Source organism: Macaca mulatta, chromosome 6, assembly GCF_049350105.2.
Source record: "Macaca mulatta isolate MMU2019108-1 chromosome 6, T2T-MMU8v2.0, whole genome shotgun sequence".
NCBI classification, from domain to species: Eukaryota; Metazoa; Chordata; class Mammalia; order Primates; family Cercopithecidae; genus Macaca; species Macaca mulatta.
Window position 1 is genome coordinate 12,168,876 of NC_133411.1, and position 18,871 is coordinate 12,187,746.

Here is an 18,871-nt window from a genome sequence, read left to right on the forward strand (position 1 = left end):
TCTCTCTAGGTAACATAAAGTAGGTGAGCTAATGAAACGACATCCTGGCCTCTGTGCCTGGGTATGATAAGAAAATGAGCATGACAGATGGTGCTGAATTCTGTTCCACGGACATGTAACTCTCAATCCAATTTCCATCTCTCCCCTCACACTTTCCTTTTTATCCATAATGTCCTTATCTCTTACCTCCTAATTGTGCAAACTCCATAAATGCCTCTCAAGACTTGGTCTACAAGTTTCTTTCCCTTAATTCACGCTTTAAAATCTGTAGTATGTAATTCAGGACTGAATGAAGTTGCCAATTATAGTTTCATATTTTCATCTTTACCCCTAGTACCTTCTTCCCATATCTTATGTTTTCCTTTGGAACTCTTCCTTTGCTAAGCCTACAATAGATGTTTAATAAATAGATTTGAAGCATGGATAATTAAAAGATATGGATCAGACATTTTTTTCAATGATATGCAAATTGTCAGTGAAGAACAAAATAGAAATCTATTTCACCACTGATTAAAAACAATTCATAAAGATGAATGAATTTGGTTTTCTCACAAAGGAGCTTTTCAAAAGAAAAGCTTTTTTGAATTTTGAGCTTTGCTATTAGCGGCACTTATGATACTGGGTACAAAGATCTTCCTTTCATTTCACAACTGCATAATTTGGAAATTATTAAGAACAGCTCTTTCTCAACATTTTTAAATCATGGGTCAACTAAAACATCACCATTCATTTGTTCAGCCCGAAGGGGGCGGAGCAAGATGGCCGAATAGGAGCAGCTCCAGTCTCCAACTCCCAGCGCGAGCGACACAGAAGACCGGTGATTTCTGCATTTTCAACTGAGGTACTGGGTTCATCTCACTGGGGAGTGCCGGACGATCAGAGCTGGTCAGCTGCTGCAGCCCGACCAGCGAGAGCTGAAGCAGGGCGAGGCATTGCCTCACCTGGGAAGCGCAAGGGGGAAGGGAGTCCCTTTTCCTAGCCAGGGGAACTGAGACACACAACACCTGGAAAATCGGGTAACTCCCACCCCAATACTGCGCTTTAGGAAACAGGCACACCAGGAGATCATATCCCACACCTGGCCGGGAGGGTCCCACACCCACGGAGCCTCCCTCGTTGCTAGCGCAGCAGTCTGTGATCTACCGGCAAGGCAGCAGCGAGGCTGGGGGAGGGGCGCCCGCCATTGCTGAGGCTTAAGTAGGTAAACAAAGCTGCTGGGAAGCTCGAACTGGGTGGAGCTCACAGCAGCTCAAGGAAACCTGCCTGTCTCTGTAGACTCCACCTCTGGGGACAGGGCACAGTAAACTAAGACACACAGACACCTCTGCACAGACGCAAACGACTCTGTCTGACAGCTTTGAAGAGAGCAGTGGATCTCCCAACACGGAGGTTGAGATCTGAGAAGGGACAGACTCCCTGCTCAAGCGGGTCCCTGACCCCTGAGTAGCCTAACTGGGAGACATCCCCCACTAGGGGCAGTCTGACACCCCACACCTCACAGGGTGGAGTACACCCCTGAGAGGAAGCTTCCAAAGCAAGAATCAGACAGGTACACTCGCTGTTCAGAAATATTCTATCTTCTGCAGCCTCTGCTGCTGATACCCAGGCAAACAGGGTCTGGAGTGGACCTCAAGCAATCTCCAACAGACCTACAGCTGAGGGTCCTGACTGTTAGAAGGAAAACTATCAAACAGGAAGGACACCTACACCAAAACCCCATCAGTACATCACCATCATCAAAGACCAGAGACAGATAAAACCACAAAGATGGGGAAAAAGCAGGGCAGAAAAGCTGGAAATTCCAAAAATAAGAGCGCATCTCCCCCGGCAAAGGAGCGCAGCTCATCGCCAGCAACGGATCAAAGCTGGACGGAGAATGACTTTGATGAGATGAGAGAAGAAGGCTTCAGTCCATCAAATTTCTCAGAGCTAAAGGAGGAATTACGTACCCAGCGCAAAGAAACTAAAAATCTTGAAAAAAAAGTGGAAGAATTGATGGCTAGAGTAATAAATGCAGAGAAGGTCCTAAACGAAATGAAAGAGATGAAAACCATGACACGAGAAATACGTGACAAATGCACAAGCTTCAGTAACCGACTCGATCAACTGGAAGAAAGAGTATCAGCGATTGAGGATCAAATGAATGAAATGAAGCGAGAAGAGAAACCAAAAGAAAAAAGAAGAAAAAGAAATGAACAAAGCCTGCAAGAAGTATGGGATTATGTAAAAAGACCAAATCTACGTCTGATTGGGGTGCCTGAAAGTGAGGGGGAAAATGGAACCAAGTTGGAAAACACTCTTCAGGATATCATCCAGGAGAACTTCCCCAACCTAGTAGGGCAGGCCAACATTCAAATCCAGGAAATACAGAGAACGCCACAAAGATACTCCTCGAGAAGAGCAACTCCAAGACACATAATTGCCAGATTCACCAAAGTTGAAATGAAGGAAAAAATCTTAAGGGCAGCCAGAGAGAAAGGTCGGGTTACCCACAAAGGGAAGCCCATCAGACTAACAGCAGATCTCTCAGCAGAAACTCTACAAGCCAGAAGAGAGTGGGGGCCAATATTCAACATTCTTAAAGAAAAGAATTTTCAACCCAGAATTTCATATCCAGCCAAACTAAGTTTCATAAGTGAAGGAGAAATAAAATCCTTTACAGATAAGCAAATGCTTAGAGATTTTGTCACCACTAGGCCTGCCTTACAAGAGATCCTGAAGGAAGCACTAAACATGGAAAGGAACAACCGGTACCAGCCATTGCAAAAACATGCCAAAATGTAAAGACCATTGAGGCTAGGAAGAAACTGCATCAACTAATGAGCAAAATAACCAGTTAATATCATAATGGCAGGATCAAGTTCACACATAACAATATTAACCTTAAATGTAAATGGACTAAATGCTCCAATTAAAAGACACAGACTGGCAAACTGGATAAAGAGTCAAGACCCATCAGTCTGCTGTATTCAGGAGACCCATCTCACACGCAGAGACATACATAGGCTCAAAATAAAGGGATGGAGGAAGATTTACCAAGCAAATGGAGAACAAAAAAAAGCAGGGGTTGCAATACTAGTCTCTGATAAAACAGACTTTAAACCATCAAAGATCAAAAGAGACAAAGAAGGCCATTACATAATGGTAAAGGGATCAATTCAACAGGAAGAGCTAACTATCCTAAATATATATGCACCCAATACAGGAGCACCCAGATTCATAAAGCAAGTCCTTAGAGACTTACAAAGAGACTTAGACTCCCATACAATAATAATGGGAGACTTCAACACTCCACTGTCAACATTAGACAGATCAACGAGACAGAAAGTTAACAAGGATATCCAGGAATTGAACTCAGCTCTGCAGCAAGCAGACCTAATAGACATCTATAGAACTCTCCACCCCAAATCAACAGAATATACATTCTTCTCAGCACCACATCATACTTACTCCAAAATTGACCACGTAATTGGAAGTAAAGCACTCCTCAGCAAATGTACAAGAACAGAAATTATAACAAACTGTCTCTCAGACCACAGTGCAATCAAACTAGAACTCAGGACTAAGAAACTCACTCAAAACCGCTCAACTACATGGAAACTGAACAACCTGCTCCTGAATGACTACTGGGTACATAACGAAATGAAGGCAGAAATAAAGATGTTCTTTGAAACCAATGAGAACAAAGATACAACATACCAGAATCTCTGGGACACATTTAAAGCAGTGTGTAGAGGGAAATTTATAGCACTAAATGCCCACAAGAGAAAGCAGGAAAGATGTAAAATTGACACTCTAACATCGCAATTAAAAGAACTAGAGAAGCAAGAGCATTTGTTCAGCCCATCCTTCTTGAATCTCCTCAAATGAAACATATTTTATAGCATCTTCAGCTCTTGAGTTTTAGCTCCATGAAATTCCTGTCAACACATCCTTTTTTTTTCATGGAAACAGACAGACAATTATGCTTTTTGAACTCTACTAACAACAATGAAAAACATTAAGATGGAAGACTCATACGACTATTCAAGAAAGAGTCTGGAAAGTCTCTAAAAGCTGCTTCCCTACAATGCACAGAAGTATCAGAAGGTATATTTCAGCAAACAGGAAACGTTCAGGATCTAAAGGAAAGAGGGTTTTACTTCATGCAGCAATATTTCGTTGAGCTTCTGGAGCCATTGATTCAGAATGGCCAGTTCCTTTCTAATTTATACCATGTTCCTTATTTCTGGCTGCCTCTTTAACTGAAGGACTCTTTCCTGGGCGAGACTTCATTTGTCTCCTGGAGGAATTCAAGAAGGAATTAACTAAGGATGCTGGGATAGGAATTTCAAACAAAATAGAATGGAAGCCAAAACACTGTAGATAAATGGCTTATGCTAACCTGTTATATAAAATGCTTCGGGAAGGACTTAACAGTTGTCCCCTGAGCCATATGGGTTTACACTGCATGGGTCCACTAATATGCAGATTTTTTTTCAACCAAATGCCCATAAAAAGTACAGCATTTGTGAGATGCAAAACCCATGTATAAGGAGGGCTGACTAATTTCCGCAGGGCCTTGAATATTCACGGATTTTGCTATCTGCGGCAGTCCTGGAACCAATCCCCTGTGTATACTGAGGGATGACTCTCATTGATCTAGAACCTCCACTTCATTTTGCACTCTGTTTCAACTTAAACACACTTCCTCTTAGGGAACAGGAAAATTTTGGAAGAAAAATATATAGGGTACCCCTTATAAAACTTAAAGTGCAAAGTAATGAATACTTAAGGGAAGTTAGAAAGGCCTTGGGGGAAATCTAGAAATAGACTCTAACTTAGTAGAGACAGCTATTAAACATTTATTTTTTTCCCCATTGCTTAGAAAAAGACAAATTTTCCCTCTGGGAAGATGGGTCTTGTTCCCTATGATGCAAGCCCCTTACTGTGGGCCCATGTCCTTGGCCAGTGAGTGGCTGGTGACCTGGGGGATGGGGGCTGTAGATGGGGATGGAGGCAGCAATGATCTTGGCTTTCCCACTCCCTGCAAGTGGCCAGGGGGCTGCAGGTGGGTGCTGTGGGCAGTTGCTGATGGAAGCCCAGGCACCCTTCTGCAGTCCTGTCTGTGCTTCCTGAATCCCTGCATGGAGACCAATGCCTATGCCATTCTCCCTGCTTATTGGTGATGTCCTCTACCCTCTCTATTTTTTTTTTTTTTGAGATGGAGTCTCACTCTATTGCCCAGGCGACAGTCCAGTAGTGCGATCTCAGCTCACCTCAACCTCTGTCTCCTGGGTTCAAGCAATTCTCCTGCCTCAGCCTCCTAAGTAGCTGAGATTATACGCACTGCTACCACGCCCAGCCTTTTTTTTTTTTTGTATTATTAGTAGAGACTGGGTTTCACCATGTTGGCCAGGCTGGTCTCAAACTCCTGACCTCAGGTGATCTGCCCACCTCAGCCTCCCAAAATGCTGCGATTACAAGTGTGAGCCACTGTGCATGGCCTTCTAGCCCTATTTGTTAACTCGGATTTAAACTCCCATGCTTGTGGGGCTTGTCACAATAAAACAACAACTTTTGGGAAACGTCAAAAAAAAAATTCTCCCCTCCTAAACAAAAGAGTAAAGTTTGGCATTCCTTATTGAGAAGATTTTGGAAATGAGGCCTTGAATGGAACTTTCTAGATGTGACTTTTTTCTCTTAAGGCATTTTTGAGCCATGTTGGGGGTGAAGACTCTTTGGAAGTGTGTGATATGAATTCCTGCCTGCCTTGTGAGAGTGCAGTGAACAAATGCCGAGCATCGTGGTGATCCACATTTGTCACCGGAAGCACCGTCTTCTTCCCTCTGGCCAGTAACACCGCGAGGTTCTCAGGGGCGGAGTGACATGGGTCAGACAGTTAAGTCTCCTATTCAATGTTCCTAGTCTGCAATGGTTCTTGATTCCCTGAATGATGTGCTCTGCATCTCTCTTTATATATATATATATCTTTCCATATATATATCTTTCCATATATTTTTTTTCCAAAATTACTTGTTAACATTTGTTGATGCATTTTTTTTCTCCCAAATCCCTCTGTCATTACTTTGTAGTCTAGTGTAGAATACTGAAGCTCAGGAAAATGAGCCTATTTCCTTTTCTGTAAGATGATTTAGGGTAACACCCTGCGAGCATGGGTCTGTCCAGTCCAGAAACTTCACGGATCTTAGGAGCTACTCAGGGGACATATCACCTCTTTTCTGGCTTCTTTACTGATTCTCGTTTCAGTTGTGTTTCAATGACTGAGGCTGTGGAAAAGTGCCCTCCACGTCTGTGACGCGTCTCAGGGCCCTGCGTTGAGTGTTTGGGCTCAGGGCCCAGGTGAAGCCAGCCTTACCTTTTTGTAGAGACTCCTCAGATCTCGGTACTGCCACATGCTGTTGAGGACCTGAGATGCGGCCTTGACCACTTTTGGAGAGTGTCTGATGAAGGAAAGACAGGAAAGGCAACATGTGAGTGGGACAGCTGTGTCACATTGCTATAATTCTTGTAGTATTTCAAACTTCTTCATTATTATTATATCTATCATGGTGATCTGTGATCAGCGGTCCCTCATGTTATTACCATTATTGTTTTGGAGTACCACGAACTGCGCCCACCTAAGACAGCAACCATAATCAATAAATGTTGTTCCTTCTGACTGTTCCACAGACTGGCCCTTCCTCCTCTCTCTCCTCTGGCCTCCCTCTTCCGTGAGACAAAACAATGTAGAAATTAGGCTAATTAATAACCCTACAATGGCTCACAAGTGTTCACATGAAAGAAAGGGTTGCACATCTCTCACTTTAAATCAAAAGCAAGAGATGATTAAGCTTAGTGAGGAAGGCATGCCAGAACCCAAGACGGGCCAAAAGCTGGGCCTCTTGTGGCAAAAAGTGAGCCAAGTTATGAATGCAAAGGAAACGTTCTTGAAGAAATTTAAAAGTAATACCCCAGTGAACACATGAATAATAAGAAAGTAAAACAGGCTTATTGCTGATATGGAGAAAGTTTGAGTGGTTTGGATAAATCAGCCACAACATTCCCTTTAGCTAAAATCTAATCCACAGCAAGGCCCTAACTCTCTTAATTTTTTTTTTTTTTTTTTTTTTAGACTGAGTCTTGCTCTGTTGCCCAGGCTGGAGTGCAGTGGCGAGATCTTGGCTTACTGCAATCTCTGCCTCCCGGGTTCTAGTGATGCTCCTTCCTCAGCCTCCCAAGTAGCTGGGATTACAGTGCGTGCTACCACGCCCAGCTAATTTTTGTATTTTTAATAGAGATGGGGTTTCACCATGTTGATCAGGCTGGTCTTGAACTCCTGACCTCGTGATCCACCCACCTCAGCCTCCCAAAGAGCTGGGATTACAGGCGTGATCCACCATGCCCAGCCAACTCTCTTAATTTTATGAAGGCTTGGTGAGGTAAAAAAGCTACGGGAGAAAAGTTTAAAGCTAGCAGAAGTTAATTCATGACTTTTAAGGAAAGAAGATATTTCTATAACATAAACCAAAAATTTGTGTGATTTGCTTTATTGAGATATTTGTTTATTGTAGTAGTGTGGAACCCAACCTACAATATCTCTAAGGTATGCCTATAATTCCTTTGACTTAAATACAGAGAATTTTAGATCTTTTCATGAATCCAGATGAAGCTGCATTTAATTCTCATATAGTCAATGCTGAACAAAGATTAAATGTGATGTTTTGTTGTATTTTATCATTTAGCTAAATATTTGTTCATGACAATAGCCAAGCAACTCTAGAAAAACATATATTAATATTCAGGTCATGATAGTGTAGTTGAAACATAATTAGTATGCAAAAATGCCTCTGAGTAGAAACAAAAGTGTAGTCTTTTGTTTCTATCTTTTGCATAGTTACAAAACCAAAAGAGACTGTGAATGTGTAATGAACAGCAGGTTTTAACCTCTCAATTAAAATGCCAATACATCACAGTGTTATACTAACATGTGAAGGTCAAAGAAACTTCGCTTTCTTTTTAGACTTTAATTTTGATGCATTCACTAGACGGGTGCCATAGAAATTTCTACCTGAAAAACTCTTCTAAGTATGGATTGAAGGGCTTGGACAACTGAGTGTTTCTAATGTGACAAGTGATTATAACCCAAGCCACAATACACAGTTCTTTACTGACAGTAACAGTTGAGACTGTTAATAGCTTTTCCGTCTTATGACAAAATACAGTGACACATTCAACACTACTTCCCATGTAACTGTTAAAATTGGGGGGAAAAAACACAAATGTATTCTTGAGACAGATGAACATGATAGAATGTCCATAATGGATGTTTAAAATGATGTGGAAAGAATAAATAATCAAGATTTCAAAATGGCGAGTACAAGACTACTATAAGAGTTAATAACAATTATACAATTGGAGTTTGATCTTCAGCAGAGCTGTCACATCAGGGGTAGTGAGGACTTCAGTTGGTGCAGTTCATTGTGGCTGTCAACACAGCTGTGCCAGCGGCCAGATCACAGAACACCAGCCCCCTTGGTTGTGTCCACCAGACACTGTGAGTTGTGCAGTTCTGATAGACTGTGACTGGCAACTCGCCAGTCTGACTCATTAACATCACTGCATATTTAAGCTTGTATATATATATAAAGAACATGTATAAATACATAAAAATAGAGCATCATAGCAAGGCACGTTTCTTCCATCTGTGTTTTCCCGTACTATCACAAACAAAAATCAGGTTTGAACTGAACTTATTTCTAGAAATAAGTTTTTAAGGAATAATTTAGGGTGGGCAGATTAGCAATCATTTTATAAATAAGCTATTCAGTATTTGTATTCCTACTGTTCCTAATTATTAAATTATCCTCAGTTCCAAAAATTTGATTTTCAATAAAGAAATTCTATTTCCTTACAATTTGTCTAGAAGTCCATGGGAATCTCTATGCCTACTATCATAATAGAATTGAGTCAGAAATGGTGAGTTCCATGCTCAAATTTGGAGCAATTCTGAATTCATTTTGTTTTAAGAGCAGTGAAAAGCAATAATAAAACTGAAGTGTAGGTAGGAGACGAGGATAAATGTAGTTATAAAAACCTTGTTTTGATCTCCAAATTAGTCAGTATATATACTAAAAAAGAGATAAACTACATGAAACAGTGAATGAGACTGACTAAGCGGGAGAACTGTAACCAGGAAGATGCTTGATTCAATCCAATTTAACACTTCTTATTAAACTCGTACATCTAGACTGTTGGCACTGGAAAAAGAGATAAAGGAACAACAAGATAGAATGAGCACCTATTCTATAAGGAAATTTTCAGCGAAATTAAAGGGCATTTATGGGATCATCTTTAGTGAAAAAAATCTTCCCATGAACAATAATCAAGACTGGACCCGGCTTATCAGGATCTTAGCAGCATAGATATGTATCATTTCATAGATGGTTTCTTCAAGTGATTTTTAAATTAGTTTCACCAAATAATTTTCTTTGACCATAGGTCTCAATAAAACCTTTTTTTTTTTCTCTTTAGGCCCATTTAGTGATGCTTATTGCTGTAGGAATGCTTATACAGTTGGAGAGAATTAATATATGCCAAACCACTCCTCAAAGCTCTCTAACTGTATAATTCAGAGGAAATACTTTAATCTTTGAATGTCTCATGAATATAGACAAAAATATATCAGATTGTTTTGCAGACTATGGTTTTATTATGTGTGTAGGTGTGTATGCTCAAAAAAAAGCATTACCATATTAAGCTCTTAATGCTCAAAACAGGTAAGCGCTTCAGTTAGAGATTCCAAAGGTCTATTGAAGCTAAATAAAAAAGAAAATCATATGGTTTCCTGCCTACGTAGTATAGCGCTTAATTGTAAAGTACAATATCATAAGATATAGTTCGAGCCGACAATCTCCACTGTGCAATTATTATATGAGTTCAGTGGGGCTTTTCTACTTGATATGAGAAAACATTCAAATCCAAATGCAAAATTGTTGATTGAGCGAGCCTATTTGGAGGTCTCTGGGTGCTTAAACAGGAACTCTGAATCTTCTATAACACATTGGTACTATCCTGAATTAAGTGAAATAATGAGACAGAATTTCCAGAAAGTCTCAAAGTGCGTCCCTCAAGTGTTTACTAACAAAAGAAAAATGACTTAACATTTACAGGTAAAAGCATGGGGGTGAGGGTGGCTTGGCAGGGAATGAAAAGTCAAGAAACAGACTCTTGATAACAAAATGTTTACCCTTTTAATCTTATTTAATTACATCGAGGGACTTCCAAGGGGCAAAATTTAATTAAGGTTAGTGAAGGTTTCTGTGAAATTGACACCTTGCTGATCCACTGATGCGCTGGCTTGTGAATCTATTCTCTGGCCGTATATAGTAAGATACTGTTGGTTCTTAAAAACTGGGAGGCATTCTTATTCAAGGAGGTGCAGTTGCTTTGATACCAAGTCTCATCTCTTTTTGTTCTATCTGCACGAAGGCCGTCCTTTCTCACCACTATCGGCACTGCCTGGGAAATTTCCACTCATTCTTTAAGATTTGATTAACACCTCTTCCAGCTAGCATATTGTGACAGCCTCTCCCTTAGGTTTAGACTGGAAAGTATAGGCATAGTGACTTGTTAAATTAAATATTTGCCCCACAACTCATAGCTTGTAAGGGAGGGTACTGGATTAGAACTGAGTTCTCTGACTCCATCATGCCCTGTCTCCTCCCCCATCCTGCACAGTGACTTGCTATGACTTGGTGGCTACTGTGATGTTGGTAAGGTGGACCTGACTTGGTTGCAGAGCTGAAGAGGCACAGAGCAGAAGGATGTAGAGACATCATCAACACACTGACTTCTCACCACAGAGGAACAACAACAAAATGCCTTCACGTATCCAGGTTGAACTCGTGCTGCTGCCATGTGGAAGGAGCACAAGGGTGTGCTGGATCATCAAGTCCATTTTACCAACAGTAAGAGAGAAGACTGGAAACCATGTTCCATTTTCCTTCTCTTGATTCTCAGAGACAAATGCTTTCCAGTGACAGTCATAGTACTACCCGTAATCAGAGTTGAAAGGCACGTTCAGAACCAATTTTACCAGGACAGAGATATGGCGTCACCAGGTAACTTACTTATCTCCTTTGCTTTTGGAGATGCCGACCAACTTCTCGATGCCACCGGCATCCCGTAAGGCCTTGGCATTCTCCATGTTCTTGGTTATCACTTCGTGCAGCGTGCAGCAGACGGCTGTCACTGTGTCATCCGACATGGCCTTGCTTGCCGTGTTGTTGCTGTTGTTCCCTCCTGGAAGCCTGTGGACTAGGTCTCGCATGGCGTATTTGCCTGGCAAAGAAAATAAAGAGAAGAGTTGAAAGGAGGTCAAGGTGAAGGCAGAGATAGTGGCAGAGGTGGGTATGGGGGAGAAGAGAATACAAGAGACCATGTTTATGCAATATTGTTTGTTTCCCATCACTGAATGTTCTCTATTGGGTAGTTCAGGACACATCTACAGAGAAAAGCAGTCATTCCTCATGGCAGTGCATCCACTCTGCTGCTACACTGACCTGGGATCAAATCACTGGCCAAGTTATTTCATGCTTCTGAAGCCTCAGTTTTTTCAATCTCTAAAGTAAGACAATAATGGTACCTGCCATACAAGGTTGCTATAAAGCATAAATGACTGAATGTATGGAAATGAACAAGGACACAGGACTCAACAGGTATTAGCTATTATTATGTTCTCGCTTGATGTTTATAGAAGTCAAGAAAAATATATGGGAATTCTAACATAACTCTCAAAAATAACTTAATGAAAGCTATGTCGGGACCTGCATTTTTTAAAAACAGTCAAAGCAAAAACGTGTGGGGAACATGATCACATATGTGAGTACTGAGTTTTGATTCATTTACAGCAAAGGAAAACACTGAAAGCAGGAGAGGTACTTGACAATCTATAACTGTGTGTCCTTTGAACTACAGTAACCTGATGCTGTTTGCCTCTCTGACGGAATTTTATTGTGTAGTTCTACCATGTAACACTTACTAATTTGGTGTGTTTTTGTGTGAAAACTATAATACAATCTAATTCTGCTTCCTTAATTCACTTTAGCATTATTAATCTTACTATTCCCAATGATAAAGGTGCTTATAATGACATATTTATGGAGTACTTTTCGTTTACAAAGCACTTTAGGCATTACCAATAACCCGGCAAGACAATTAATTTATCCCACCTGCAGCTTCCATTTCTGCTCCTTTAATTGACTTCTGGAAGTTAAGTAAATGAGTGCCTGTAGCAAAGCTGGCCGTTCTCACATTTTTCAGACGGAACTGGCAAGTGCTCAAAGTTAGATCCCTTCCTTGTCTCCCATGCCCCAATTAGGCATACTTAGCTAGCTCCTAAAGGCTATTTGAAATATTTCACCTCCATATAGATCTATAAATAATGTCTTCTTCTGCTATTTAATTCTCTGGCGCATGGTGCCTGGCAGCAGGAAGGGAACCTTGTGAGAGTAGGCGATGATATCTTAATTCCAGGCAAACACAGGCCCTTGTAATTTTGGTATCTGCTCTTATCCTATGTTTAGGTGGCTTATTTTAGCTTAGAGAGAAAATGCTGACGCTTAAATTACTGAAATAGAAAAGTGTGATCATTCACTTGATGATAGCTGAGGAAGTGTCTGACAAAAATGGTTTGCCTGCAAACCCCCAAATGTAGCATACTTATTTTCTAATGACAGCACCTAAAATAGTTTATCTGTTTATCATTAAATCAGCCTTAACTCTGGTTAAGAGTTTACTTTTGTAGGGCTCACCATGCTGGAGATTCTATCAGGTTATTAACCCCCACAAATCATTAGAACACACATTTGAGCTCCATACACATGAGATGATCAATGTGTTCCTTTTTCCTTTTCCTTATAAGGAAAGTGATGAAGGAAGGGCAAAATCACTGAAAAAATACTCCCGTCATTGTATATACAGGGACATTTACACCCTTGACTGTGTATGGAGAACTGGTTTTGTGACCTTGGGCACTGTCAAGGTTAAAACTAAAAATGAAGAGAGGGTAAGAATTTGGCTGTAGTATGTTTTAGTTTTGTTGGTATTATCATTTTGAAAATTACGTCAGATAAATATGAAGATGTAGTCTCATCCTCCATGACTTTCTAACCCTTGAGTCCTGATTAAGATGCAGGTGTCCCTGTAATGTTCGTTTACTTATAGAGAATAAGCAGATGGCAGGGTACCCAACCCCTGCAGAGCAGCCTCTTCTGCTCACCCAAGTGTGCCATTGAAGTGCTATTGTTTTCCACGTGCCCCATGATATGGAAAAGATCAGGAGTAACTGTTATATTTAACCTACCCCAACTTTACTGTCGAGGAAACTCATTGGAATTATTTTATTTCCAGTATTTCCAGTATAGGTCACTGACATTTTACTAGGCAATTGGAGATTTTTCATGAAGTCAATTTATCAGTCTATCTGGAGGGATATATTTTAGTCTATATTTTTGATCATCCAAGTAAAGAAACAAACCAGGTAATATTATTCCATGGAGAAGGAAACCTCGCGGCAAAGTTTGTTAATTATTTTAAAAGGTTACAATTCTTTTTTAGCCTTTGATTATGTGTTGAAAATGCTGTCATTTTACAGTGAAATTTACATCCTATCTTCACAAGAAATTTGGGTAGCAAGAAAAGATTTTTAGCTTTTTCAAGTGTTTAGAAACTTTGAAGCTGATTAGGGAAATAATAAAATATGCGACATAGAATAATTACAGACGCAAGTGACCTTGCATTGTATGTTTATAACAGTAGTTCAGGGAAGACACAAGTTAGATAGGACTGGAGTTGTTGTGGAAGGCTTGATTCAGGAGGTGGACATTTAGGATTTTTTGTGGTATGTCAAGGGGGCAACAAGAACAACTTGATATTTTACAAAAAGAATTCTGGTGCATTAAGAAGGAAGGTTTCAGAATAGTAAAACTGAAGGTGGAAGAAACATACAGTCTTTTTCTCGACAATAATGCTTCCTTCTTCTAGGCTTCTAGTGAAATTGTAAACACTACAACTCAAGGGAGTGTGTATCTATAACTGTTCCATATCCTGTATTGTCTTTTTAACCTAAGTTTCCAAACACCTGAAAGAGCCAGAAAGTTATTCTTGCTACCCAGTAGGAGGAATCTTGACTCCTCTCCTTCTACTGGTCAGGCAGACTTTTGGGTCTTTGAGGTCTGGGATTTCTTCAGAGGGTAAAAGAAGTGAATTCCCTTTCTTGGGGGATCGTATTGGCAACAGGAAACTGCAAAGTGGGTGGTTCAAACGTTTTTTATAGTTTGACACCATCAAGGTGATCAAATTGTTTCCTTGTCTTTTTAGAGAGAGAAATGGATGGAGGTAGGGTTCTTTTAGGACTGGGGAAGAAAGAGGCTGGATCACCAGGTGGAGGTTGTGGGCAGTTCTTCACAGTCCCAGAGGCAGAAAGGGCAGCTGTGGTCCTGTGGTGCACTGAGATTCTCTGTGGATGCAGAGCATAAGCTTCCCCCTGTGTTTGAGCCTGGCATGGGGCAGAGGAGGTACCTGTCTTGGAATGACCCGCTTTGGCCCTGAAAAGGAGCAGGCACCAGTAACCACTGCAGATGGCTGCTCCAGCTGATTGCACCTTCTTCTTCTTCTTTTTTTTTTTTTTTTTTTTTTTTTTAAGACAGAGTCTCACTCTGTTGTACAGGCTGGAGTACAGTGGCATGATCTCAGCTCACTGCAACCTCCATCTCCTGGGTTCAAGCGATTCTCCTGCCTCAGCCTCTCGAGTAGCTAGGACTACAGGCACACGCCACCACACCTGGCTAACTTTTGAATTTTAGTATAGATGGGATTTCACCATGTTGGCCGGGCTGGTCTCCAAATCCTGACCTCAAGTGATCTGCCTGCCTCGGCCTCCCAAAGTGCTGGGATTACAGATGTGAGCCACCATGCACAGCTGACTCTACCTTCTTCTAGATTTAATTTGGTTAAGTAAAAGGTATGACACAGACTGAAAATAATAGAGTGATTTATTCATTTGTCAGGAAACTATAATATTTCAGGAAGAAAGAAGAACCTGTGACTACAAAAAGGTGGTCATGGGGGCATCAAGGACATGAGAGTAGCCATGATGGAAATTCTTAAGAAGCAACTGACAGGGCTTGGAGCCCATGGAAATGTTGAGGTAATGCAGGGAAACATGATTCAGAGATTTCACGTGAGAGTAACACAGAGGGTAGTAAGAACCAAGTGAATTTTAAAGCTTAATATTAATGGATAAGTTGAATGTTATTTTTCCACACAAAGAAAAACATGCAAAATTATATTACTTATATGAGAGAATCACATACCAAAATCCCATCAGAGAGACAAGCAGGTCATCAGGTTCAAAGAATATTTAGATTTATGAAAGCATAGTGGATACCTTGCCTTGCTTCTATTTTGAATAAATGTGCTACCAATGATCCACTATCATGGAATCACATCTGAAAAAGGGAAATCATGGTGCTCGCTTTGGCAGCACATATACTAAAATTAGAATGATACAGAGAAAGATTAGCATGGCCCCTGTGCAAAGATAATACATAAATTTGTGAGGTGTTCCATATTTTGTTTTTTAAAAAAGAAAAGCTTGTTGCTCTGTCAGATCGAAACAGTACAAAACAAGACTCTACCACCATCACTACCACAAACAAAATCACTCTTTCTTGCTAAAGTTCCCAATAGAAATGAATCCTTGGGCCATTTCTTTTAAGTTACTTAGTCTCTAATAACAATGACTATATCTCTGATTTTTGCAATACTGGTAAGAGATGACCACTGGTGATAATATAATTGTGCGGAAAAAAGACTATATTTTCATCAGTGATGGACTAACTGCAACTTTGGAACTTTGCTATGCTTTCCACTGTGTGTGTGTTTCCTTCAAATACCTGTATTTTGTATTTTGTGAACCAGTTTTCTAAATCCAGATTTTCTTGAAAAACTGCAAGTAAAGATTATTTTCTCTTTGCAATGCTTCATTCTCGAAATCTTCCGTTAAGCGTTGTTGGGCACACCAAGGTACCCTGAGGGACTCAGGAGACCTAACAAACCGTGTTGCCCAAGAAAGGCACTCCTTGCAGAGAGCTTGTGCAGAAAGGAGCTAGTGGGGATTTCATGATGAGGTAACAGCCTTGCTCTCGTTGACTGCTTCTGTTTCCATGTTGTGTTTATGACTTTCTATTTCCATTTCTGAAGTAAGCCTGTATTTGTTACTGATGTGCATACTACCATTTGCTTTTCGCTTTGGTGGCAGGAATGTTGAGAGGTGGTCTTATGGTCTAAAGACCTGCATTCTCTAAGGCAGCAGGCAATGGGGAAGTCACTTGAGTCCCTTCTGACACTTATTATAGATCTCTTCTAATCACTGATGGAGTCCTATGTGTAGATGGTCTTTGTTGTGCACCATTACAAACTTAAATGTCTCAAACTGACGAGAGAAAATATATTTTTCAAGAAGGTCAGCTGGACTAGAGAGCAACCCTGGATGAGAATCCTCACAACTCCTTTGTCTTCGAGGTCTTAGTAGTTCTATGGTCCTCTTGTTTCTGGAGTTGCTAAAACTGACTTGTGGGTTTTTGCTGAGGTGCTCCGAGTTTATTTTTTTCTAAAAAAATTCTTTATTGCAGTAAAAGACTTATAAAATTTACCATTTCATCCATTCTAACTATATAGTTTGTTGATATTATGTCAACTCATATCATTCTACAATCATACATCTCTAGAACTCTTTTCATCTTGTAAAACTGAAACTTTAAAAGCATTTAAACAACGTCCCAACCCCTTCCTTCAGCCCCTGGAAACCCCCATTCTACTTTCCGTCTCTATGAATTTGACAACCAGGTACCTCATATAAATGGCATCATAAAGGATTTGTCTTTTTGTGACTGGATTATTTCACTTAGCATAATATTCTTAAGGTTCATCTATGTTGCAGCGTATGTCAGAATGTACAATCCCCTCTTTTTTTTTTCCAGACAGGGTCTCACTCTGTCATCCAGGGTGTAGTGCAGTGGTGCAATTTCAGCTGACTGCAACCTCTGCTTCCTGGGTTCAAGCAATTCTCGTGCCTCAGCCTCTTGAGTAGCTGAGATTACAGTAAAGTGCCACCATACCCAGCTAGTTTTTTGTATGTTTAGTAGATACAGGGTTTTACTATGTTAGCCAGGCTGGTCTTGAACCCCTGGCCTCAAGTGATCTGCCCACCTTGGCCTGCCAAAGCATTGGCATTACAGGCATGAGCCACTGCACCCAGCCAGAACTTTCTTTTCAAGACTGAATATTCCATTGTGTATATATACCATATTTTGCTATTCTTCTGTTGATGAAGAATTAGCTTATACTTCATTTTCACTATTGAGAATAATGGTGTGAACATGGATGTACAAATATCCTTTTACTTTCAATCTATTTCTGTCTTTGAATCTAAAGTAAGTTTTTTGTATGCAACATATAATTGGAGACTATTTTTTAATGCACTCTGTCAATCTCTGTCTTTGATTAGAGAATTTATCCATGTATATTTAAAGTAATTACTCATAAAGAGGGTCTTGTTTCTAGCGTTTTGCTGTTTTCTATATGCCTTATAGCTGTTTTTGTCCCTAATTGCCTGCATTACTATCTCCTTTGTGCTGTTTTTTGTAGTTAAATGTTTTAATTTCCTTATTTTCTTTTGTGTATACAGTTTAATGATTTTCTCTGTGGTTACTACAGGGATTACATTTAACATTATACCATTATAATTTGAATTTATACCAGCTTAACTTCAATAACATACAAACACTTTGTTCATTTACAGTTCCATCCTACACTTTTCATTTATTGATGTCACACAATTACATCTTTGAACATTGTGTGTCCAAAACATAATTTTTTTTACAATGAATTAGTCTCTTAAATTATGTAGAAAAAAATGTAGAGTTATGAAACAAACTCACAATAATGTTAGCTTGTAAACTAGTAATTGTTTTTTCTTAAATGTATTGAATTACATAGAAAACAAAAGTAGCATTATAAACCATTGTTAAAACAATATGAGCTTTATAATTGCCCATGTATTTATCTTTACTAAGATCTTTATTTCTTCTTATACCTTTGAATTACTATTTAGTGTTCTTGCATTTCAACATGCAGGACTCCCTTTAGGATTTCTTACAGAGCAGGTCTAGTGGTAATGAATTCTCTTGGTTTGTGTTTATCTAGGAATGTCTTAAGTTTTCCCTCACTTCTGCTGGACATAGGATGCTTGGCTGACAGTTTTTTTTTGCTTTCAGCACCATGACTATATCAACCTCTGGCCTTCAAAATTTTGATTTAAAAATCAGCTGATAATCTCATTTTGGATTTCTTGTGTGTGATAAGTCACTTCTCCCTGTTTTCAAGATTCTTTATCTTTGTCTTTCAACAATTTGATTCTAATGTGTTTCAGTCTGGGTATATTTGAGCTTATCCTATTTGAATCTCATTGAGTTCTTGAATGTTTATATTTATGCCTTTCATTAAATTTGATAAGTTTTCAGCCATTATTTCCTCTAATAATCTCTCTATCCCTTTCTCACTTTTTTTCTCCTGAGTCTTTTGTAGTGTGTATTTGATCCTCTTGATGATGTCCACAGAACCCTTAAGCTCTGTTCCTTTTCTTTGATCTTTCTTCTTTCTGTTATCCAAAGTCAATAATTTCAATTTTCCTAACTTCAAGTTTGCTGATTCTTTCTTCTGCCTGCTCAAATCTACCTTTGCAATTCTTTAGTGAATTTTTCATTTCAATTATTGTACTTTTCAGCTCTAAATTTTTTTTTGTTTCTTTTTAGGTTTTCTATGACTT

General features: G+C 39.7%; 1 protein-coding gene and 1 non-coding gene across 5 annotated transcripts in view; one reads left to right on the plus strand and one right to left on the minus strand.

Annotated features, from left to right (window-relative positions):
* The window catches only part of CTNND2 (catenin delta 2), a 933,204-nt gene that overhangs the window by 41,807 nt on the left and 872,526 nt on the right, over positions 1 to 18,871 (minus strand). For all 4 annotated transcript variants that reach the window (XM_028849344.2, XM_028849341.2, XM_078004620.1 and 1 more), the window contains 2 exons: positions 11,112 to 11,322; positions 6,359 to 6,443 (listed from right to left, as the gene is read on the minus strand). In XM_028849344.2, the coding sequence (XP_028705177.2) occupies positions 6,359 to 6,443; positions 11,112 to 11,322 (296 nt within the window). The remainder of the gene's footprint in view (positions 1 to 6,358; positions 6,444 to 11,111; positions 11,323 to 18,871) is intronic.
* On the plus strand, positions 15,511 to 15,618 carry LOC114679072 (U6 spliceosomal RNA). Its single transcript, XR_003730760.1, has one exon. It is a non-coding gene; the product is annotated as a U6 spliceosomal RNA (small nuclear RNA).